This window comes from Littorina saxatilis, linkage group LG3 (assembly GCF_037325665.1).
Source record: "Littorina saxatilis isolate snail1 linkage group LG3, US_GU_Lsax_2.0, whole genome shotgun sequence".
Taxonomy (NCBI): Eukaryota; Metazoa; Mollusca; class Gastropoda; order Littorinimorpha; family Littorinidae; genus Littorina; species Littorina saxatilis.
The window spans coordinates 46,032,275-46,057,097 of NC_090247.1; the positions used below are offsets into that span (position 1 = coordinate 46,032,275).

At 40.2% G+C, this 24,823-nt stretch overlaps 1 protein-coding gene across 2 annotated transcripts in view; it reads left to right on the forward strand.

Moving 5' to 3' along the window:
• The first annotated feature begins 2,209 nt into the window (after positions 1-2,209).
• The window catches only part of LOC138960789 (NADP-dependent malic enzyme-like), a 120,784-nt gene continuing 98,170 nt past the window's right edge, over positions 2,210-24,823 (forward strand). For both annotated transcript variants that reach the window (XM_070332439.1, XM_070332440.1), the window contains exons 1-9: positions 2,210-2,380; positions 3,337-3,466; positions 8,616-8,899; positions 9,070-9,145; positions 10,377-10,538; positions 10,862-10,965; positions 11,473-11,582; positions 17,364-17,461; positions 17,846-17,959. In XM_070332439.1, coding sequence (XP_070188540.1) covers positions 2,319-2,380; positions 3,337-3,466; positions 8,616-8,899; positions 9,070-9,145; positions 10,377-10,538; positions 10,862-10,965; positions 11,473-11,582; positions 17,364-17,461; positions 17,846-17,959 — 1,140 coding nt within the window. In that variant the 5' untranslated portion in view covers positions 2,210-2,318. The remainder of the gene's footprint in view (positions 2,381-3,336; positions 3,467-8,615; positions 8,900-9,069; positions 9,146-10,376; positions 10,539-10,861; positions 10,966-11,472; positions 11,583-17,363; positions 17,462-17,845; positions 17,960-24,823) is intronic.

Consider the following 24,823-nt stretch of genomic DNA (forward strand, 5'->3'; position numbering starts at 1 on the left):
CCTCTCTCTCTCTCTCTCTCCCTCTCTCTCTCTCTCTCTCTCCGTTTCTCTCTCTCTCTGTTTCTGTCTCTCTCTGTCTCTCTGTGTGTCTGTGTGTCTCTGTCTCTCTGTTTCTCTCTCTCTCCCTCTCCCATTCTCTCTCTCTCTCTTCCTCTCTCTCTCTCCCCCCCTCTCTCTCTCTCTCTCCCTCTCTCTCTCTCTCTCTCCAGTCTCTCCGTTTCTCTCTCTCTGTCTCTCTCTGTCTCTCTGTGTGTGTCTCTCTCTCTGTCTCTCTGTGTCTCTGTCTCTCTCTGTTTCTCTCTCTGTTTCTCTCTCTCTCCCCCTCTCTCTCTTCCTCTCTCTCTCTCCCTCTCTCTCTCTCTCTCTCTCATATTTGCCAAAAATCCCTCTTTTACTGACAGAGCCATGCGGAGCTGTCCTGTAGTAGTTTTGTAACGTTATAGAATGCATTCTATAGTATAGAATGCATTCTATAGTATAGAATGCATTCTATATTATAGAATGCATTCTATATTATAGAATGCATTCTATAGTATACAATGCATTCTATAGTATACAATGCGCGCATTCTATAGTATAGAATGCATTCTATAATATAGAATGCATGTGCATTCTATAGTATACAATGCATTCTATAGTATACAATGCATTCTATAGTATATAATGCATTCTATAGTAAATAATGGATTTTTTTTATGAAATAATGAATTGTTTAGTAAATAAAAGATTTCTTTAATTACAACAATCACACTTTTTACTTTTGTGTAAATAATGAATTATTTAGTTAAATAATGAATTATTTAGCTATATAATGAATTATTTAGTTAAATAATTCATTATTTAGATCAACAGGAAAAAACGTAATTTCTTTACAAACGGATTGCCATACGCCACGACTGACTGTCCGTCTGTCGTCCATTGTGCTCTCTTCCCATGTCTACGTCACAGGCACTTGGCTGGCGCGTCGGGAGTTCTCGGGTTTTCTCGGCAAAGTCCGGATGAGCAAATTTAGTACGCATGCCTATGACGGCTTACTAGTGCCAAAACCTCATCATTGTAATTATCAAGGGAAAAATAGTCATTTCTCCATAATTACCATTTTCACGTGTCAATTACTAATTTTCCCGGGAAAATTACTAACTTTCACCTGTTAATGACTAATTTTTAGTTTTGGCTCACTTCCTGACGGATTGCTAAAAATTAGTAATTTTCCCGTGAAAATGAGTAACTAACAGGTGAACACGGTAACTGACAGCGTTAATTAGTAATTATCAAGTGATAATGGGTAACCCCAGGTTTTGGCACTAGTAAGCCGTCATATGGCTTACTAGTGCCAAAACCTCATAATTGTAATTATCAAGGGTAATTTTCCCTTGATAATTACCATTTTTACGTGTTAATTACTAATTTTCCCGGGAAAATTACTAACTTTCACCTGTTTATTACTAATTTTTAGTTTTGGCTCACTTCCTGACGGATTGCTAGTGCCAAAACTAAAAATTAGTCATTTTCCCGTGAAAATTACTAATTATCCCGTGAAAATGAGTAACTAACGAGTGAAAACAGTAACTGACAGCGTTAATTAGTAATTATCCCGTGATAATGGGTAACCCCAGGTTTTGGCACTAGTAAGCCGTCATACATGCCAGTTGGCGAACGGCTGAGCGCAGAGCGGTTAAAGTGCAGAAAAATGTCGTAACTGGAACCCCTCTACACACACTCAAACCTGTACTTGCAGGGTTTAGACACACTTTAAGGAAACGCAATGATATGTTATGATGTAGACTCGGAATTCGGATTTTTCCACCCGGCGGTAGCGTCCTGGGTGGCGTTCGATAAAAAAAAAATTGTACAGCAGCTACCGTATGTATTAGTATGCTCCCAATTTTTGGTGAACTTCCATCCCCAACTGTAGCCTCAGTTATGTAAAAGGATCTTCTTCATGTATTATTTTGAAGAACATTTCTCAAGTCCATCTCAGTATGAGTTCGTGGGATACCTCCAGCTTCGCTAGGATAAATACCGAACATTCCATGTCATTTAAAGAAACAAATCGAGACAGAATTTAGATGTGTTTGGTGCCTTTAGACATTTTATGACCGTGACATTGACAACTGTCCGAAAGCTCGGTCAGGGACGAGGGAAAGTCGTCTGCTAGAAATGAAGGCAGGGGACAAAACTCGAACACTCTTTTCTCTGTGGAGATACAGAAATGTATATGTAGATTTGAGACTAGCTAGGTCAGAGGAGTGCATTCGATCGTTTCTTTGACTGCTTGGGACAGACAGCGACCACAAATCAAACAGAAACCGTACAAAATGGCTGTGAATTTAAGCAGACAAGCAGCGAAGCTAGCGGTTGGTAAACTTCAACCATCTAGGTAAGTGCATTTGGCATTGACATCTTTTCTTTGAAAAGGCCCGTGCCTTATCCTTTTGACATTGTGACATTCTCGCTCATTCGCTACCTGAAGTGAAGGACGTTTTCCGGCTCTATCAGTCTATGGCCACTAAGAGATGCAGGGGTTTTATGCATTATTATTTCTAGAGGTTGTCAATGTTAGTTACTGATATATATATAAAAGAAACCTCTTTCGCAACGTTATTCGATCTGCACCGCAGATTGAAGATTCTACAATGTAGATTCAACCATGGCATGTGTCATTTTATTCCATCATGTAGTCTAGTGTTGGTTTCAAGTAAGCCAGTGCAGTGAAACTGAAACTGAATGTTTGTGTGGCTTGAAACTGTTTAATTAATGTTCAATCCCCATTCAAAACAATGTAACACATAAATTTGGCACACACACACACAAAAAGGTACTTGAAATATTGTACAATGTGAATACGATAGGTAGAATTGACGTTCTGCGCAGGGCAACTTTCAAACTACAAAACAAACAGCAAGCTCGTACTGGTGCAAAATTAAACATGAACAGTAGCAATGTAACTTGTTGTAAATAAATAGGTAATAATAGGGGGGAGGGAGTGAGTGAGTGAGTGGAGATGAGATGAGGAAAAAACGTTAGTAGCACTAGCACTGTAGCAGTAAATTTACACACAAAAATGTACATACATCTATGGACAAAACAAATATAAGCTTATGCGTGTTTTTGATTTGTCTGTGTGTGACTGAGAGAGTGTGTCTGCATGTGTTGATTTTGAATAATGGGTTTTGGTTAAGCTTGATGGTTCAGAGTGCATCATATTATGATCATATATATATACACATATATATACATGTGTGTACTTCTTTACTCAGGATACTTCATGCTGACAGTGCAATTATTACATGACCTATAAAGTATAATGGTGGCGTACTTTGTTCTCTGTTGCAGTCGTGTGTTGTGTGTCACACTGCACACAACAGGAGTCCAGAGGTCTGATGAGAAAAGTATGAAAAAAAACCTTATCAACCATTCCAGGGTCAGAGGCATTGACATTCTGAGGAACCCCAAACTAAACAAGGTAAAACTCAAAATGGATAATTACTTTGGGTTAGATATGAATCTTATTTTATTCTTTTGATGACACAGGATACACATCGGGATTCAAAATTATATTGCATCTTTTATTTATTAAAAGGTTGAACACTTTTAACATTAGCCATAAAAGATTCAAGCTAACATGAAACCTTTAGTGACATTGCAGTATCGTTAACATTATATATATGAGTTGTTCTTCAGTACTGGTGACAGAAACTGAGAAAGGGGGAAAAGTGGTCAAAATTCAAATCTCTAGTTTTGTTTTTGAAATATTGCTTTTCATAAAGCAGAAATACTGTAGTATCTGTTGTACATAAGAAAAAATCACTGGTTCACATGGTTCCTACATAATCTAACTTTTAAAGCTGGTTCTTGTGTGTCTGTGTGTATGTTTGTATGATGACGATAGGACCCGAAACGGCTGCACGGACTGAGACAGGAATTGCAGAGAATGTTCTTTGCCACTCGAGTCGTGTCATAAGGTACTTTTGGAATAGCAAATTTGAAAGGATTCTTCAAAAAACGGCGGAAAACATTATATACCCTGTGAGCTATCGAGGATCCTCCCCGTCTGGGCTGTCAAAACATGGTCTTGTTAAAAGACGTTTTCAAATGCGGTTAACGGGGAGATACACTCGAAGCACATTTAGCGAAGTTATGTTGCCAAATCATCAAAGATCAACATTTCACTACACGGATCGATGCACACAGTCGAAATAGATGTGACTTTCACACGACCGAAGACTACTTACTAGCAGACTAGCAGACGACAAGATCTAAATATTTAGATCAGTGAGAGCAATCCGTTGAAGAACAGTTACTCCGCTTATTCGTCTTCAGTTAAGCTTATTTCCCCTGCCATAAGTTTCCTTGCAGATCTGCAGTCGCGTAGTGAAATGAACTAGTGTCATCGGAAGATTCTTCTCAGTCAATGATCAAAGCACAGTAAGTTCTATGCTGACAAAAGTCACTTTCGGACAACACGACGATTGACTTAATTTATGAGCCCAAAGGTAACAATATCGACAAGAATGTACGCATTTGACATTAAATGAAACATTCATAGACAGTTTCCAACTTACCAGATCTGCCAAAGAGCCGTCATTTGTGAAAAAAACGATGATTTTAATCAGACAGGTATCGGAAACAAGTCTTGGTCACCTGCGTTATTCCTTCGGAGGCGACGTGACGGCGCCACATTTGTTTGTTTATGGCTGTTTATCGCGAAACAACACAGTTGAAATTTGTGTGTAAAATACCACAAATGTGTGGTGAATCAGTTCGTCATCTGCGTTTCGATGGTAATTCAGTCAGATTGGAGTTACTTTGAATCGAAGGCGAGGGTAACCTGCGTTATTTGTGGGACGGCGTGAACAAATTTGATTGCAATATTTTATACAGAAAGTAAATTTCAATGATTCTGGCTCAGACTTGTAGATCTGTTATGCAGTGTTTTGGTAGTGTATCTGCTTTTCTGCTATGAAGCTCATTTAGAGTGATACGCTGATCGAAGTGGGGTACCCTATGTGGGACATCAGCCGTATGCAGATTACGCCTCAGAACACTCTCGCATTTCACAAAGACAACAATAATTTGCAACATTTCAAGAACTGCATCAGTTTTATTAGATACTATTTCAACAAAAACAGCACAAACACGACTATTATCAACAACACAGAACGGGAGGTAAGTCTTCAAAGACGCACCAAGTGTGCGTTCCCATTTTTGAACGCCATTTTTGCTAGCATTTTCACAGTAAATCGTAATATTTCCATATCTATTGAATGATTTTGTTATTTTCTTTGATTGTGCCGATTCTCCTATCTCTCTGGCATGTACTGGGTGCTTTGTGACCAGTTTCTCCCCTAGACTGTGTTGAAAAAATGCGTCCGTCTGAGCTGACCCCCACTTGTGACCAGTAGCAAAGAACAACTCATATAAGAAACTCATCTGTGGCATTTAGGATCTTTTACAATACATACAGTTTGTTGGGTTTTTATTTCATGAAAAAGTCAACATACATAAATTGGTCCTTTAAATACCTAGAGGCCACCCATTTTATAACTAAACCGTATCTTCACATGTGTTTATATCATGTAAATGAGGTTAGGGGTTAAAATTATACCCCGACATATGCAACCCTAGCGGTGACCTTATGAAGTAATTTTTTACAGGTGAGGTGGAATATTATGTTGTTGTTGGTTTTTGATTCTTTCTTTTTGCTTTGCTATTTCTTCCCTCTTTTCTTTGGAACTGACCACATTATGCTCAATTTGAACAGATTCAGTGTTCAAACTCCAAGTAAACCATCATAATGTAAACAAAGGCAGACTCCGTATTGGAGTTTCCCACAGCTCAGACATTGAACACACTTTTACTCTCATTCACAGTTGTCGCTAGCAGATAATCACTCTAAGGACTAAGTTGTGGTCTTATAAGTCTCTTTCTCTTGAGGGGAACGGCAAAAATGTACACGCTTAGCGGGATGCGGCTAATACACCAAGCTTGCGTAATCTTTTGTCCTGCTTTACTGCCCACAGCTACATGAGTAAAGTGCTGTGCACATGGCAGACTTGCATTTGCAACCAACTTTCAAGCGATTTTAGTCGGTTGCAAGTCAAATCAAAATCGCTGCCCATGTGAACAGCAAAAACGCGCAAACTAGTTTAAGCAGCGATTCTCGCCAGACTGTACCATTCGGGATTGTCCGGTCGTCTTCGATGTTTTCCGGAGAAGGGAAGTAACTTCATTAGCGTGGGTTGGCTAGAGCTAGCCAAGCAGTAAGCTTGATAAGAAAAACCTGCGCAAAATCTTTATAAGTCACGGCCGAGTCGAGCAGTGCTCAACTGAGTTTTGGAGTCGCTGCTGAATTTTGCCTAAATCGCTGGGGCTGTTCACATGGCAGACTTTTCACCGACTTGGCCTCGACGACTCAGTAAAGATTAAAGTTCGGGAAAAGTTGTTTGCAAGTCTGTCATGTGAACAGCACTTAAGGTAGTGTCTCAGCACAGTGATCACCTCAGCAGTTGAGGAGTTTGTCAAGAGGGGGGTGTTGCAAGGACACTTAATTATGGAAGACGAGGGGAGGAGTGACTTAACATTATGAGATCATTTCAGACAATAAAATTGCAGTTGGCCCTTACTTCTCATGACCTTATTCCTTTCAATACCCAGTACAGGTGGCTTCCGAGTACCATCACCCCTCAGTGCACTCGGAAGTAACCGGTACCGTTAGAGGAATGATGGTACAGCTAAAGAAAAAACAAGACAATGGCGGGTCGTCTAAGGCATTTTGGACCAAAACTGACTACGTGGGTTGCGTTAGACAGGTGGTCATTATGGAAAGATGAATTATATAATAAAACCTGTTGGGGATCTTTTGGGGTGGTTGTTATGGGCAGGTGGTCATTATCGAGAGGTGGTTGCCAGGGCAGGTTCAACTGTACTAATACTAGTAGTATCACATAGCAATCTATGTAGACTATATTCTATATTTCTCATCCAAACAACAGAAGCAAAGTCAGTTTCATTTCATATGCAATCCGTTGAAATAATGTATTTGAAAAATTGTGTATATTGAATGTAAACAAACTGTGAGTGTGATTAAGGAAGAGCTTGAAATGTTTGATTGCAAAATAGCCTTGACCCACAAGTCAGCAGCGAATGTGATAAACGGGTTATCTCCCCTGAAAAGCGAAGCAAGCTTCGAAGATGGCGACGATGGAAAAGAGAAGAACTGTGAGCGAACTGCGAAAGGTGTGTGTGGGTGTGTGTGTGTGATGTGTGTCAGTGTGTGTGTATATGCGCGTGCTGTGTGTGATGTGTGTCAGTGTGTGTGTATGCGCGTGCTGTGTGTGTGTGTGGCTGTGCTTGCGTGAGCTTGTGTGTGTGTGTGACTGTGAGAGAGAGAGAGCGATAGTGAGAGTAGGGTATGGTTGTTGGTGAAAGTTGAGTTGGGCGGGTGTGTGTGTCAGAGAGGGTTAAATGTGTGTGTGGGGGGGGGGTGGACTGCGTGTGTGTGTTTATTTGTGTGTGTGGGGGGGGGGGGTGGACTGCGTGCGTGTGTTTATTTGTGTGTGTGAGGGTTGTGTGTGTGTGTGTGGGGGGGTTGACTGCGTGTGTGGGTTTATTTGTGTGTGTGATGGTTGTGTGTGTGTGTGTGTGTGGGACTGCGTGTGTGTGTTTATTTGTGTGTGGTGTGTGTGTGCCTTTCGCCTTGTATTGAGGAAATTAAACTGCGTTTGCGTATTATGTGTGTGTTTGCAAGCGTGCGTGTATGTTAGGCATATCTCAGTAGGTGTGTGTATGTGCGCGTACGTGCAATGTGTGTGCATGCGCGCGTGTGTTTGTGTATGTATGTATGTATGTGTGTGTGTGTGTGTGTGTGAGAGATAAACAAACTATCAAGAACAAAACAAAACTGAACAAACGAAATGTTTTCCCCCCACCTCTGATTATTGCTTGTTTCGGAGACGACTGTGATTTTGACTTTTTGAGTAGGCCTACACGAACACACAAGCTCAATACAGCCGGCAACAAGTTCGCCGGTCGGGGCAGTGAAATACTATTTCAAATAGATCTATTTCACTAAGAATGTCAATGGATATAGGGCAACATACTTATTTTTTAAATCAGTGATTGATTAGATCGTCATATTTTTGTGACACTGAGACCAAACCATCAAAAAATTAGCAATAGGCCTTGAATCAAAGTCGTGCGAGATCTGACCTTGCTGCAAATGTACATGTACGACTTGATTGTGTTGACGTTCAACTGGTAAGCTGGGCGATTGCAGGCTTTTATCCAGCGAAGGCAGCGATCTAGATGGTACAGATGCTTTACCGGTTTCACAAATGGGATGAATTTCACGCCAACACAGCGTTCAGGATACCTATCATCCGTTTTACATTGTCCCCAAGCTTGCTTCCTAAAACAAGGGAAGTAACTCCCAGAGCCTCGATATGTGGATATGGTTAATTGTCTGAAGAAAAAATGTAATAAGTAGTAAAGCACATGTATGTAAACCTCTTTTTTTTTTTTTTTTTTAAAGAAAGACTCTTTGAATGTTGTATTCTCATTCTGTCAAAGGCAGCTATATCATAGCTCATGTTACATGTGTATGTGTTACCCAGGGGACAGCCTTCAGCTTGAAAGAACGCCAGCTGATGGGTATTCATGGCCTGCTTCCTCCGGTGGTTCGCTCCCTTGATGAACAGATGATCCGAGTCATGACTAACTTCAGCAAACGTCAGAATGACCTTGATCGTTACATCTACCTGTCGTCCCTGCAGGACCGCAATGAGCGACTGTTTTACCGCGTGCTGACGGAGCATGTGGAGAAAATGATGCCCATCGTGTACACTCCTACTGTTGGTCTGGCCTGTCAGCAGTATGGTGTGGCCTTTCGCAGACCTAGGTTAGTCTCACTCATTGCTACTTACCACACATTGCCTTCTCAAATGTCATGGCTTTGTCAAGGTTCACTTTATGATTTCAACATTTTCTTATAGTCTTTGCTGCCTAAGATATATTGCGGGAAAAGCACAAGGTTATTTCCTAAAGTTCTTTTGTTTTTTTCTTTTTCAGGGGTTTATTCATCTCTATCAAAGACAAAGGGCATGTCTATGAAATGATCTGCAATTGGCCGGAAAGAAATGTGAAGGTAATCAAAATGTCATCCCTGACTGTGTCCTTTGAAAGTTTTGAGAGTCAGTATTTTTGGTTTTTTACTGTGAGAGGTATGAATACAGGGGACTTCCACTAAATCGCGGTCCACTATATCGCGAATTCGGCTAAAAAAAAAAGGACCGTGAAAAAAACTGGACCAACCTTTTAAAAAAAATAACAATAAAACAAATTTAGTTTTTGTTTTTGGTCAACTGTGCCGGTTTTGCTTTGTGAAGAAGCACGTTTTCAAATTCTCTTATTGACTTGTACAGCAGCCTCAAACTTACTTGACACCCCTTAGGCAGCATATGGTTAGCCATCCTTTATTGGCAGCAGTGTCTGCTGTGCAGTCAAGCATGCTGATTTAGTACTTGTGTCAGAGACTGCAGAGTGGACAGTGAACAAACCTTCTCTTTTCAACTTTATCTCTAGTGCCCACCCAACCCCCTCCTCTTCCTCCCTCCCTTTCTTAGCGGTGGTGGATGAGACTGCAGAGAAAGGTGCTCCACGGTCTCTCTTACTAGCAATCCCTCCTCCTTTACATTACACTGGCAAATATGCTGTACAATATTTTGCCCTTGTCTTTGGACTGGGGTTGTCAATTGCAGAGCGTGAAAATGAGTTTTTTTGCAACAGCAGAGGTGAGAGTAGTGTTTTTGTCTTTCTCGTACAGCACCAAGAAAAACTCTGACAGTATTCATCAAAGTCAAGTTCGTGTTCACATGTCCAAACCAATACATTCTAAGAATTTTTTGTTGTTGCCGCGGACACCCCCCTTTACCCAATGTTTCGCGAATCGAATATATCGCGATCTCAAATCTTTGGACCCCAAATCTGCGATATAGTGGAAGTCTACTGTATCTCCCTTTCATCACCAAGCAGGTGAAGAATATGAAATGAAAGGTGATTTTTTTTATTGATTGTCATTACTTTGTCTTTAGTGTTGTTTTTTAGAAGTAGAATCTTCCTACTTACTAGTTGTCTTCAAATATCCTTATTAGTTATGTTTTGCTTAGATGATATTAGTTAGGGTTGTACCAAATGTGGCTTTTCATGCAAATAACAGAAGTTCAGATACGTGCTTCGAAAAGACATGTACCAAGTGATTGTTTCACATGCTCTCTACAACCATATCGCTAAGAGTTTTGGTATACGAGCTGTGAGTGTGACTGCTAGCTTTTTATTTGAAGATGTGGGCACTAATGTTTGGTGATGCATTCCTGCAGGCGATAGTGGTGACAGACGGTGAGAGGATTTTGGGCCTTGGTGACCTTGGTGTGTATGGAATGGGTATCCCCGTGGGCAAACTGTCCCTGTACACAGCACTGGGCGGCATTGACCCCTCCAAGTGTCTCCCCATCTGCCTGGATGTTGGCACCAACAATGAGGTTTGTTGCTGCTCATCTTGTCATCTGCTGTTGTTCTGTAGGTGCACACATTGTTTTCCTTATTTTTATTGCCAGACACATACAAATATAAGAGATAACTACTGTGTATGTTCTTATGAACTAGCATGCAAATTTCAAGAATACTGAGACATTTCTAAAAGTTTGTGTGTTTGTGAGTTTTTGGTGTAAATGAATTGTACATTAAGCCAAATGAATAATATCTCATTTCCCTGGAGTACTGAATATTTCGTTATTGAATAGTATATATATATATGTGTGTTAGCTGTGCTTCATGACGGACATGTTTCGAATGCTGTTGCCAGGCACTGCACAAGGATCCACTGTACATTGGTTCTGCCCACAAACGCGTCACAGGTCAGGAATATGATGAATTCATTGACGAATTCATGAAAGCTGTGTCCAAAAGGTAAATGTTGTGGATTTCTCAGATAGAGAGGGAGGGAGGAAGAGAGAGAGAGAGGGAGAAAGAGAGAGAGGGCAGGTGGGGGATGGGGTGGGTTGTGGGAAATGAGCAGTGGTTTTATCAAGTTTCTAAACAGTTAATACTTCTTTCACTTAAAAGTAAGTGGTTTAAATTTCCCTCTCAAATCATCAAATCAGCTAGATTGAACAAGGCATTTGGTTTTGTTGTTTGACTGTTATTTAGGCTTGAACATTTGCCATTGAGCCTATTGTTCGAAATAAAGTGGTCATTCGTTTATAGCAAACCTTGATATCTTTGAATACATTAGCTAGACATGCATCACTCATATCACAGAGTCAAACAGAATCACTTCTGATGTTGAATGGTGTGAAACCAGTTTTATATACTAGTACAAATAGCTTCCTGAATCTTAAGCATCATTGCTTCTCCTATTAGTTTAAGTTTGTATGATTTTCAACGCCGAGCTGATGAGAATCACAATCATGACAGGTACGGCAATAACTGCTTGATTCAGTTTGAGGACTTTGCCAACAAAAACGCTTTTCGCTTGCTGGAGAAGTACAGAAATGATTACTGCACCTTCAACGACGACATCCAAGGTTGGTTTCCTCTTCTTCTCTCTGGCATCTTATCATTTTATCAGCTAGCATCAAAGCTCCATAAAGTGCTTTTTTGTGAGTGCACAGCTTGTATACATGTATTCTGTCATTTTTGACTCAACTGAGCAATCAGGACAGTCCAAGTTCTAAAGAAGAGAAAAATTGTCATTTTCTTAAAGGTTTTTAAGACTTAGAACTTCATACTTTGAAACTTTGCATAGTTTCAAGGTTTGATGAAAACCAGACATGACTCAAGTCTGTTACACTCTTGTCAAACTTCAAGTTTATTTCAGAATTAAGCCCAGGTCAAAATGTTCTATTTATTTTGCAACACTCACAAAGCTAGAGCTTTGAAATTGTATACTATACTGTTCAAAAAAAGAAACGCATAGCTTGTAATATTTGGTTAATTTAGTTATATGGCTACAAGGATATCCACCAAACTGCAGAAAATGTTTATCTGGTCGTCGACCTTTCGTCCATTGCCACAAGTGAGCTCTGCACGTGACGCATGCGTTATCAGTGGCTACAATGTCAAAATTGCTCATTTGGCATGACCACTCGTCATGCTTCAGTGTAATCTCGTGAAACTCGGGGAATATTGAGCTCTCACCATGTCTTCCAAAACCCATAAAAGCGGATTGTTCGCCACAAAGAAATCAGACGACAATTCAGCGACGAAAGATGGCCCGATTGAGCAGAGAAGACCGCCAAATTGCATTGGGTCGTTTACAAGCAGGCCAAAGTCAAAGTGCAATCGCCAGGCACTTCCACGTGTCCCAGAGCACCATCAGTAGACTGTGGGTCAGGTTTCAAGCCACTGGCTCCGTTGCTGACTTGCCACGAGCGGGAAGACCAAGGGTGACAACTGCTGCTCACGACCGCTTCATACGGCTCCGCCACCTCCGGAATCGTTTCCTGTCGGCCTCATCTTCTGTCCAGGCTCTCCCCGGGCCACACCGATTATCGGACCAGACCGTGCGGAACCGCCTGCATGAAGCTGGTTTGAGAGCTCTCAGACCTCACAGAGGAGCTGTCCTCACCCGCCGCCATCGCCAGAACCGAGTGCAGTGGGGCAACCAGCACCTTCGCTGGACCGTCCGGAATCACTGGAGACACGTGTGGTTCAGCGACGAGTCCTACTTCCTGCTCCAGCGACATGATGGTCGGAGGAGGGTCTACCGGAGAGTAAACGAACGGTACGCGCCCAACTGTGTGGATGAGGCACCCGTTCATGGTGGTGGAGGCGTCATGGTGTGGGGGGCGATCAATACCGCTGGAAGGAGCACCCTGGTGCACGTCCAAGGGCGCATAACTGCCCAGCGATACGTGGAGGAAATTCTGCGCCCACACGCCCTTCCTCTTCTGGCTGACCAGGATGCCATATTCCAGCAGGACAACGCTCGCCCGCACACAGCACGACTCACCACCCAGTTCCTCACCGACCACCATGTCCAGGTGCTTCCCTGGCCAGACATGAACCCGATACAACACCTCTGGGATGAATTGGACAGACGTGTGCGCAGGCGAGAAGAAGCGCCGGCAAATCACCGCGATCTATTGCAGGCACTTCAGGAGGAGTGGGACACCATCCCACAGCAAGATATCCGGCATCTGATCCAGTCCATGCCCAGAAGGTGCCGGGCAGTTGTTGCTGCTCAAGGCAGTCACACCCCCTACTGACTTGACAGCCTCGGCACCCAATCGTATTGATTGATTGATTGATTTGAAGATGCAAATGAACTGTGTGTGCATTCAACTGTGTCCATACCAAATTTCAAACAAATAATCTAAATATTGGATTTTCTGTTAATTTTTTCGAAAAATAAAACAAATTTGGCAAGTAGCAACTATGCGTTTCTTTTTTTGAACAGTATATATATTTCTAGGGTTTGACGACCCTCCAGGCATGATGCAAGCTTGCTGACATTAGCACATTTTCAAAGTCACATCTGGGTCGTGTTGAGATATAAAAAAAAAGGGAAAATTATGATTTTCTTCAAGGTTTTTGAAGCTACAGCTTTAAACTTCACATACTCCTTTGGTTTGAATGCCTAAGAGCATAACCACACCCTCCTCAAATTTTAAGGTCACAATTTGGTTCTGCTCAGGTCAGAAAATGAAAAATTATTGAAAATTTCAATGTTTTTGAGTCACTTGAGAAAAAGTGACTCTATGTAATCGGTCAGTGTTAGTCTGTCCGGCCGGCCGTCCGGCCGGCCGTCCGTAGACACCACCTTAACGTTGGACTTTTCTCGGAAACTATCAAAGCGATCGGGCTCATATTTTGTTTAGTCGTGACCTCCAATGACCTCTACACTTTAACGATGGTTTCGTTGACCTTTGACCTTTTTCAAGGTCACAGGTCAGCGTCAAAGGAAAAATTAGACATTTTATATCTTTGACAAAGTTCATCGGATGTGATTGAAACTTTGTAGGATTATTCTTTACATCAAAGTATTTACATCTGTAGCCTTTTACGAACGTTATCAGAAAAACAAGGGAGATAACTAGCCTTTTCTGTTCGGCAACACACAACTTAACGTTGGGCTTTTCTCGGAAACTATCAAAGCGATCGGGCTCATATTTTGTTTAGTCGTGACCTCCAATGACCTCTACACTTTAACGATGGTTTCGTTGACCTTTGACCTTTTTCAAGGTCACAGGTCAGCGTCAAAGGAAAAATTAGACATTTTATATCTTTGACAAAGTTCATCGGATGTGATTGAAACTTTGTAGGATTATTCTTTACATCAAAGTATTTACATCTGTAGCCTTTTACGAACGTTATCAGAAAAACAAGGGAGATAACTAGCCTTTTCTGTTCGGCAACACACAACTTAACGTTGGGCTTTTCTCGGAAACTATAAAAGTGACCGGGCTCAAATTTTATGTGAACGTGACTCATTGTGTTGTGAATAGCAATTTCTTCCTGTCCATCTGATGCCTCATATAATATTCAGAACTGCGAAAGTGACTCGATCGAGCGTTTGCTCTTCTTGTTAAAGCTATATTTTTGCTTAAAAAGTAAAATCAAATTTTATGGAGCTAAAGCAGCCGACAATTTGGTTCCGATTCATAGGAGGTAAAGGTGAGTCATATGAGCATTTTCTCTTCTTGTTTAATTTTGTTCTCCTACACACAACGGTCTTAGATGAACGCCGAGTTAACCAACCAATAATAACTATCTAAAAGATACCTTCCTTCTTATTGCACCCCCCCTTTAAATGGGGTGTGTGTAGGTTTCACTGTGTCTGTTTGTTTGTCCCACTGTCCACACTTAGAACTCTGGTGATTTTACTTCGCATAGATCACATCTGTGGAGGAGTTGTTAACCCGCGATTTGTAAAATGTTTACTTTATTGTCCCATCGCTGGGAAATTCAGGTCGCTTTCTCTCAGTGGAAAGCTAGCAGCAGCAGAGTCGCGCTACCCCAAAGTCAAGGGATCTATTAGATTTTCTTTTTTTCACTACTTTATTGTCCCATTGCAGGGAAATTCGGGTCGCTTTCTCCTAGTGGAAAGCTAGCAGTAACAGAGTCGCGCTACCCCAAAGTCAAGAGATCAATTAAATAAAAATATAAAAATCATTGCTTTATTGTCCCATCGCTGGGAAATTTGGGTCGCTTTCTCCTGGTGGAAAGCTAGCAGTAACAGAGTCGCGCTACCCCAAAGTCAAGAGATCAATTAAATAAAAAATAAAAATCATTGCTTTATTGTCCCATTGCTGGGAAATTCGGGTCACTTCCTCCCAGTGGAAAGCTAGCAACAACAGAGTCGCGCTACCCCAAAGTCAAGGGATCTATTAGATTTTGGGGGGATTTTAATTAAATTACTTAATTGTCTCATCGCTGGGAAATTCGGGTCGCTTCCTCTCAGTGGAAAGCTAGCAGCAACAGAGTCGCGCTACCCCAAAGAAAAGGGATCTATCTGATTTATTTTTGAATTACTTTATTGTCCCATCGCTGGGAAATTCAGGTCACTTTCTCCTAGTGGAAAGCTAGCAGTAACAGTCGCGCTACCCCAAAGTCAAGAGATCAATTAGATTTTTTAATTTTTAATTTCATTACTTTATTGTCCCATCGCTCGGAAATTCGGGTTGCTTCCTCCCAGCGGAAAGCTAGCAGCAACAGAGTCGCGCTACCCCAAAGTGTTGTATGTTCCGTTATAACTTCTAGGTGAATGTTATGATGTTTATGTACAGTCGAACCCACTTAAAACGAACACGCTAGTTACGAATTTTGACTTATAACGCATTAGTTTTAAGTTCCCAACTGAATACCTCTTTCTTCATGCTTAAAAAAAATGCTTGAAACGAATTCTTTGTAACGAATTTATGCTTATAACGAGCACTTTTTGGATTCCCAAGCATGCATAATGTCTGTAATTTACTCACGCTTATGGCGAAATCTTTAAACTCGTCCCGAGATCGACATATCATATCATTTGCATAACGAACCCCTCTTTTAACAAACATGTTTTCGTCGCCCCAGAGCCGCTTTGTCTCTAAAAGTCACAAGGCTACAAGGATCTGCGTGTGAGGCGAGATCAAAGGCAGGTCCATTGTGATGGCTGGGTGGCCTTCTTTATAGACACTGACCTTCTTCCCAGGGGTCATTGACCCAGCTTTAGCTATGAGAGGTGGTTCCCCTTTCATATGAGAGAGGAAACACTTCCTGCACCCGGGTCAGTGACCGAGTTTAACCTATGGAGAGTTTAATCTATGGGGCGGTCTCTTTGATGTCTTGAGAGGAAACTTGGCCAGGGTAGTACATGCACCAGAACTGGTGGACACCATGAAATCGGAGATTGATCAGAATGTGCATGTACATGCTTTTACACGACTTTTTAAATTTTACTTCTAAAATTGTGACAGTAAAAAAATCAATCAATTCTCTTAATGCGAATTTCGGTTAAGACGAACTTATTTCCCGATCCCCAGTGATTCGTCTTAAGCGAGTTCGACTGTATGTCTGTTTTGTCCCAATGTTGTGAATAAAGGTACGCCTTATAGTTGTCACTTACTTCAGAAAGATGTCTTTATAATGAATTGTCAGAATGTATACCAAATGAGTGTGGTCAATTATGTATCTATACATCCGTAGATGCCTTTCATTTGTTTCATGGATCCTAATACTATAGACTTTTTGGAGTGGTAAATGTTGAAGAATGAAAGAAAATATATTGTGAGTGGACGGATGCATGTTATTCATTAAAAGCCCCACAATGATGTGCTTGGCAAAAAAACAAAAACAAACAAAACAAAACAAAACCGCTGTATTTAAAGTTGAAATTCATTGAAATAAAAGAGAAATTAGGGGACAAAAAAACAACAATCGTAATATTTTACCTATTCGGCCCAAACCACCCTCCACCACCCAGCATAGAGGCTCCTAACAACAAATATTAATCATAATTAAAGGCATGTATTACTTTGTGGAATGCGATATTTTTACATTTTTACAAATCGCAGTTTTAGGTTCGACGTGATTTGTAAAATGTTTTTACATTTGTACAAATCACGGGTTAACAGGAGTGAAAAGGTAAGGTTTTCTAGTGATCAGCATGACACAAGTTAACGTTGATGATGAATTATTGTTAGTTTTGTTTGTGTGTAAGGTTGTTGGTTGCTGATCTGTTTCATTTCAACACTTTTATTTCCTGTCTGCAACATTTCTGTTTACAATTACATGTACCCTTGTTACACTGTCATAATGCAATATGGATGTGAGCGTTGTTAATGTTGGAAGGATGTCATTAAACCACAGTATCTTGTTCTCAGGAACCGCAGCAGTAGCTGCAGCCGGAGTGTTTGCCTCGCTGCGCATCACAGGCAAGAAGCTGACAGAAAATACCTTTGTCTTCCTGGGGGCAGGAGAGGTCAGTGTAGCGGCTTTGTTGCATGGCACACATGTGTTGTGCATGGTTCACACAGTGGTGAAGGTGCTGAATCTGTTGACAGTGCGGGGTCAATACAATTTTGCTGATCAGTCTACGAGGCTTTTGGAGTCATTTTGTTGAATTGACAGTAGCAGACTGGGAATTTTTTCCCATACTGGCTGAAAACTTTGAATATTTTGGGGATCTTTTTATGGTCGTCTATGGCTTTTATGTCTGCTTTTTACATTTAGTCAAGTTTTGTTGTTTCTTCCTTTATCACAAAGTTCAGATGGTTTTAATTTTGTTTTGAGGAAATGTCTTTTTTAGCATTTTGACCTGTTTAATGTGTGAGATGATATGTTGTGCGTGTTTGACTGCTTTCAGGCATCTATAGGTATTGCTGAACTGCTAGCCCTAGCCATGCGAGAGGAGGGTCTTTCCAGAGAGGAATCTTACAAGCGTATCTGGCTGGTCGACTCTAAGGGGCTGATTATTTCAGTGAGATTCCTGCTTTCTTGTTCATTTTACAGGGTTTTGTATGTATCTGTTATTAAATCACATATTCTTACTCCAACTCACATATATATAGCATTAACCTCCGTTTGATGCTTAGACATTGAAGTACTGACCCTGGTGACAGGGGGAGGTAACTCTCAAAACAAAACAAAGCCTTGAAGTCAAGGCCCTGGTAGTTATCTCCCCTCACCGGCAGCCCGCACATGCGCGGTACATATCGCCGGTATAGTCATTCCCTACTTCAACACACTTGTGTTCAGACGTGTTTGTACTTCTTCTAGGCTTTTCAGCCTTTGGCCTCCTGTGAGGAAGGCCATTGACCCTAGGTTTGTTTGTTTGTTTGCTTAACGCCCAGCCGACCACGAAGGGCCATATCAGGGCGGTGCTGCTTTGACATATAACGTGCGCCACACACAAGACAGAAGTCGCAGCACAGGCTTCATGTCTCACCCAGTCACATTATTCTGACACCGGACCAACCAGTCCTAGCACTTACCCCATAATGCCAGACGCCAGGCGGAGCAGCCACTAGATTGCCAATTTTAAAGTCTTAGGTATGACCCGGCCGGGGTTTGAACCCACGACCTCCCGATCACAGGGTGGACGCCTTACCACTAGGCCACCGTGCCGGTTGACCCTAGATACATCTTGCTAAGCTGTTGGTGAGATCTTTCTTGTTTACATCGTTTGTTTATTGTAACTGTTCACTGGTGAAAATGTCTCTCTCCGTTTTCACGGAGTTCGTTTTGTTTTCACAATGGCGGACGAGAGCAGTTGCTCACTCAGACAAGTTTTGTCCTTTCTCCGCCGAGTAGTTCGTACTGTTGTTTAAACTTAAGTCTAGTGACTTATCTGTAACAGTTTCTTCTTGTTTATAGCTTGTGCCGCCATTTGCATTTTGGTAAATTGTGTTGTAAACTTGGTGTTTCCGTCTTCACGGAGTTGTGGTTTTCAACATGGCGGACAAGAGCTGTAGCGCTGCCAGGCAGGTGACATTCGTTTTCCTGCTGAGCAGTTCGTCTTTCTTTTTATGCTTAAGCCGAAGTGAATTTCTTAAGGCTGGAGCACACTTTGGAAAGTACGTTGGAGTAGCCTCCCTTCTACGTTGGAGTAGCCTCCCTTCCCGGATTTAGAACGCGTTTCGTGTCGTAACAGATTATCCACTTACTAGCCATATCCGTATGCAAAATAATGAAATAAACATTAGGAAATGGCAGACGTTTACAAATATCGACATTCTCTATCAGTGCAATAAAAAACAATCGTTAGAACTTGCATTTACGACATGTCGTGCGTGAGAACGTGTCAGTAAACAAGCACTTTTTGCAAGAACCCCACGAGTCAAGCTAAAACAGACGACAAGTAATGGAAAGCAGTCTGCGGATAAACATAACAAACTACTGATGAAAAAGTGTGTTCATCCCTGCTCTGGATAAAAGACATCGGACTGATGACAACGTGGCAGCGTTCACGCGAAAAGATTTTTTTTCAGATTATCGCTTCTACATTTTATTGCACGTACTTGGGGCAGATCTGAATTTCTGAAAGATGACAAATCGGTCTTGTGAGTTGAGAACCACATGTTCTTTGCCGACAGAAATCACGATGGGACAAGATGTAGATTGTGTTGAAGAGATGTTTGCAGATTATCGCATCTACATTTTATTGCTCAGATCAATGCACGTTGTTGGGGTAGATCTGAATTTCGCAATGGAAGACGACAAATCCGTCTTGTGAGTTAAGAACCACACGTTCTTTGGCGGCAGAAATCACTATGGGACAAGATGAGGATTGTGTTGAGGGGCTAATACTGACTGACTTTAGATGAAGAGTTCCTAGACTGCCTGGTTTTTGTAGAGAGGCATCATGATGATATCCTGGGTTTTTTTTTACGTTCTTGGTGACAACGCGCCAGAATCGCACGAAGATCGAACTCTCGAAGAAAACAAGTTTATCGCTGAACATCGGAAATGTGAAATGCTCTTCCTGTCTGACCAGTCTCCCCGTTAAATCCACAGGCTACATTATTTATCAGGTAACTTACCAAACCGGAGTGTGTGTGTGTGTGTGTGTGTGTGTGTGTGTGTGTGTGTGTGTGTGCACCGGATTACCACCATCAACGCACCCTTTTGGACTTTTCTACTATGCCTGCTGTGACATTCACGAGGATTATTGTGATTCTTGGACAATCGTGTGCCTATGCTGGACTTGCAAGAAGACAAACGGTGCCGGAATGGTATACGTGCTGCCAAGTGTGCACGTCCAGAGCGCAGTGTGAACCGAGAGTGAGTGTGTCATTGTGTGGAAGTTTTGCTTGATTGATTTATTCATGATTTAATTTGCTTTTTGGTTCAATAGTAAAATCTGTGTACGTTATACTTTGTATTTTGTGGTGTGATTCGCCCGAGTGCGAGACCCCCATCCCCGAACGCCTCTGTGGGTGGAATTGTATATATATATATACTTGTGTAACGTGAGTGTGTAGATGAGAATGTGAAAGTTGCTTTGGACCCAGATACACACAGCAGACACCAACGCAACAGCTAAGTTTCAGCCTGACAAAGAAATTCGAGTGACACAGCTAATGGCTGTACTTGTTATTTCTCTATTAAAACAAATGTTTCAAGATCTTTAGGCCAAAACAAATAAATTGTCTGTTTCTATTAACATGGCTAAAAAAAATAGGGTAGGTTGGTAGGTGTTTTTGTTGTTGTTGTTGCCAGGATAGAATTCTTGAAAATAAATGACACAAAGAGACAAGACTCGCTATAGATAGATTTATATAAAAAAAAAATGTGACAAAGGATATAAAATGATTGTTTTACCTGGTCTGGAATCTTCAGTAGTAATTGCATAAAAAAAGTCTGATAATTATATCAATTATCATGTTAACTTTTTCTTAAAATGGGTGCGTTAAATCCTAGTCTGTTTGTTTTTAATGGACTAAGCAATCCTTGGACTGACAGAAAAGATGTATTTTAAAAATGTCCAGTTGCTTTTACTTATTTTTCTAATTGGAAGAGAATACAAATTATGCACTCTTTTCTGTTCAAATGGGTAGAGGGCGGGGGTAGTAAAAGGATCACAGTTCAAGATTTTGCGCGACAAGAGGTGTGTTTCTTTTATAAAGAGCAAAAACTCAACTTGGTATCTAACACTATTTCTGAACACTGTAACCACTTTAGCACTTTTTTTCTTTTTCTTCTGTCTTCCAAACTTCTAATTCAGCTTCAAAAATGATTAAAAAAAAGGGTTTTTTTCTTCTGAAATCTACAGTTAAATCACTATTTTGGATATTCTATTTTGCTTCCCTATTTATCTTCTTAAGTTTTTGATCATCTGATTACCTTGCTTTTCTATTTGGAAGATAATATGCACTCTTTTCTGAAAAATGGGTAGGGGGTGGGGGTAGTAAAAGCATCACAGTATACAATTTTGTGCGACAAGAGGTGTGTTTCTTTTAACTTTGATGAAGAGGGATAACTCAACTTGGTATCTAACACTAGTTCTGAACAATGTAACCACTTTAGCACTTTTAATTTATTTGTTCTGTCTTCCAAGCTTTAAATTCAGCTTATAAAATGAGTAAAACAGTGTGTGTTTTCTGAATTCACCAGTTAAATCACTCTGTTGGATGTTGTTTTTTGCTTCCCTCTTTCTGTTCTGAAGTTTTTGATCATCTGACTACCTTGCTTTTCTATTTGGAAGATAATATGCACTCTTTTCTGAAAAATGGGTAGGGGGTGGGGGTAGTAAAAGCATCACAGTTCAAGATTTTGCGCGACAAGAGGTGTGTTTCTTTCAACTGTGATGAAGAGGAATAACTCAACTTGGTATCTAACACTATTTCTGAACACTGCAACTACTGAAGCACTTTTAATTTTTTTTTCTGTCTTCCAAGCTTTAAATTCAGCGTATAAAATGAGTAAAAAATTGGGTTTTTTTCTGAATTCACCAGTTAAATCACTCTGTTGGATGTTATTTTTTGCTTCCCTATTTCTGTTCTGAAGTTTTTGATCATCTGACTACCTTGCTTTTCTATTTGGAAGATAATATGCACTCTTTTCTGAAAAATGGGTAGGGGGTGGGGGTAGTAAAAGCATCACAGTTCAAGATTTTGCGCGACAAGAGGTGTGTTTCTTTTAACTGTGATGAAGAGGGATAACTCAACTTGGTACCAAACACTATTTCTGAACACTGTAACCACTTTAGCACTTTCATTTTTTTCTCTCTGTCTTCCAAGCTTTAAAATTTAGCTAATAAAATGAGTAAAAAAGTGGGTTTTTTTCAGAATTCACCAGTTAAATCACTATGTTGGATGTTCTATTTTGCTTCCCTATTTCTGTTCTGAAGTTTTTGATCATCTGACTACCCTGCTTTTCTATTTGGTAGATAATATGCACTCTTTTCTGAAAAAATGGGTAGGGGGTGGGGGAAATAAAAATATCACAGTTCAAGATTTTGGCCGACAAGAGGTGTATTTCTTTTAACAGTGGTAAAGAGGGATAACTCAACTTGGCATCTAACACTATTTCTGAACACTGTAATCACTTTAACACTTTTAATTTATGTTTGTTTGTGTTCCAAGTTTTAAATTAAGCTTCAAAAATGGGTAAAAAAATAGTTTTCTCATAATTCACAAGTTAAATCATTATGTTGGATGTTCTATTTTGCTTCCCTCTTTCTCTTCTTAAGTTTTTGATCATCTGACTACCCTGCTTTTCTATTTGGAAGATAATATGCACTCTTTTCTGAAAAATGGTAAGGGGGTGGGGGTAGTAAAAGCAACACAGTTTAAAATTTTGCGCGTTAAGAGGTGTTTTTTTTTTTAAATTGTTAAAGAGGGATAACTCAACTTGGTATCTAACACTATTTCTGAACACTGTAATCACTTTAACACTTTTAATTTATGTTTGTCTGTGTTCCAAGTTTCAAATTAAGCTTCAAAAATGGGTTAAAAAAATGGTTTTTTAATAATTCACAAGTTAAATCATTATGTTGGATGCTCTATTTTGCTTCCCTCTTTCTCTTCTTTAAGTTTTTGATCATCTGACTACCCTGCTTTTCTATTTGAAAGATAATATGCACTCTTTTCTGAAAAATGGGTAGGGGGTGGGGGTAGTAAAAGCATCACAGTTCAAGATTTTGCGCGACAAGAGGTGTGTTTTTTTTAACTGTGATGAAGAGGGATAACTCAACTTGGTATCAAACACTATTTCTGAACACTGTAACCACTTTAGCACTTTTAATTTTTTTTTTCTGTCTTCAGTTCCAAGCTTTAAATTAAGCTAATAAAATGAGTAAAAAAGTGGGTTTTTTTTTAGAATTCACCAGTTAAATCACTATGTTGGATGTTCTATTTTGCTTCCCTATTTCTGTTCTTCAGTTTTTGATCATCTGACTACCCTGCTTTTCTATTTGGTAGATAATAATTATGCACTCTTTTCTGAAAAAAATGGGTAGGGGGTGGGGGTAGTAAAAGCATCACAGTTCAAGATTTTGCGCGACAAGAGGTGTATTTCTTTTAACAGTGGTAAAGAGGGATAACTCAACTTGCTATCTAACACTATTTCTGAACACTGTAATCACTTTAACACTTTTAATATATGTTTGTCTGTGTTCCAAGTTTCAAATTAAGCTTCACAAATGGGTAAAAAAAATAGTTTTCTCATAATTCACAAGTTAAATCATTATGTTGGATGTTCTATTTTGCTTCCCTCTTTCTCTTCTTAAGTTTTTGATCATCTGACTACCCTGCTTTTCTATTTGGAAGATAATATGCACTCTTTTCTGACAAATGGGAAGGGGGTGGGGGTAGTAAAAGCATCACAGTTCAAAATTTTGCGCGTTAAGAGGTGTATTTTTTTTTAAATTGGTAAAGAGGGATAACTCAACTTGGTATCTAACACTATTTCTGAACACTGTAATCACTTTAACACTTTTAATCAATGTTTGTTGGTGTTCCATGCTTCAAATTGAGCTTCAAAATGGATACAAAAGGATTTTTTTCCGAATTCACAAGTAAAATCACTACGTTTAATGTTCTATTTTGCTTCCCTATTTCTCTTCTTCAGTTTGTGATCATCTGATTGTTATTTTGTTTACATTTTCACAATACAATATTGCAACTTATTCAGTAGTGTTTGCGTGAAAAAATCTGATACCTATGCTTAAACTTCAGTCGTTATCTTAAAATTTTGCGCGTTAAGCCCTTTATATTTTGTATTTTCCTGATAAAGCAAACATTGAACTAACAGAAAAAGTAACTTTTAAAACTACCTAATCACTTTGAAATTGGGCCTCCAAAGTGTTCTCCAGCCTTAAGAGATCTTCTTTTAGCTAGGCTAAGGAATCACACTGTAATTAAGGATTCTCTTGCTTTTTAAGGCGAAGTGCGCCACTGAAATTTAGAGTGATGGGACTTAAACAGCCATTTTGAGTTGTTAGCAGTTTTGCACCTTTAAATCTGTCTACTTTCATGAAATGCATATGATTACACTGTACAAATTCATCAAAGTCTCTAAAAACATATTTCATTGCACCAACCCGGCGAATTTTTCTGTCTTTTCATTCACTCTTCCGATAAAAATTCCGATTTTCAACCCTTGACAACAGACATTTCTGCTCGCCCAACGCGGGAACGTCGTATACCGTTTGAACAGCAGTTCTCTCCCCTGTGTCATTCGGCGGTTATTTTCGGTTAAATATGGATTCTCCTGGGGAAAACCCCTATTTTTTAAACAAGCAAACCACAGACACTTTCCATATACGGGGGTATGACGTAAATACCTGGCCACGATTGGTCAGATAGGCTCGCGTGGCTTTTCGCGTTTTAAAAGTCGTCTG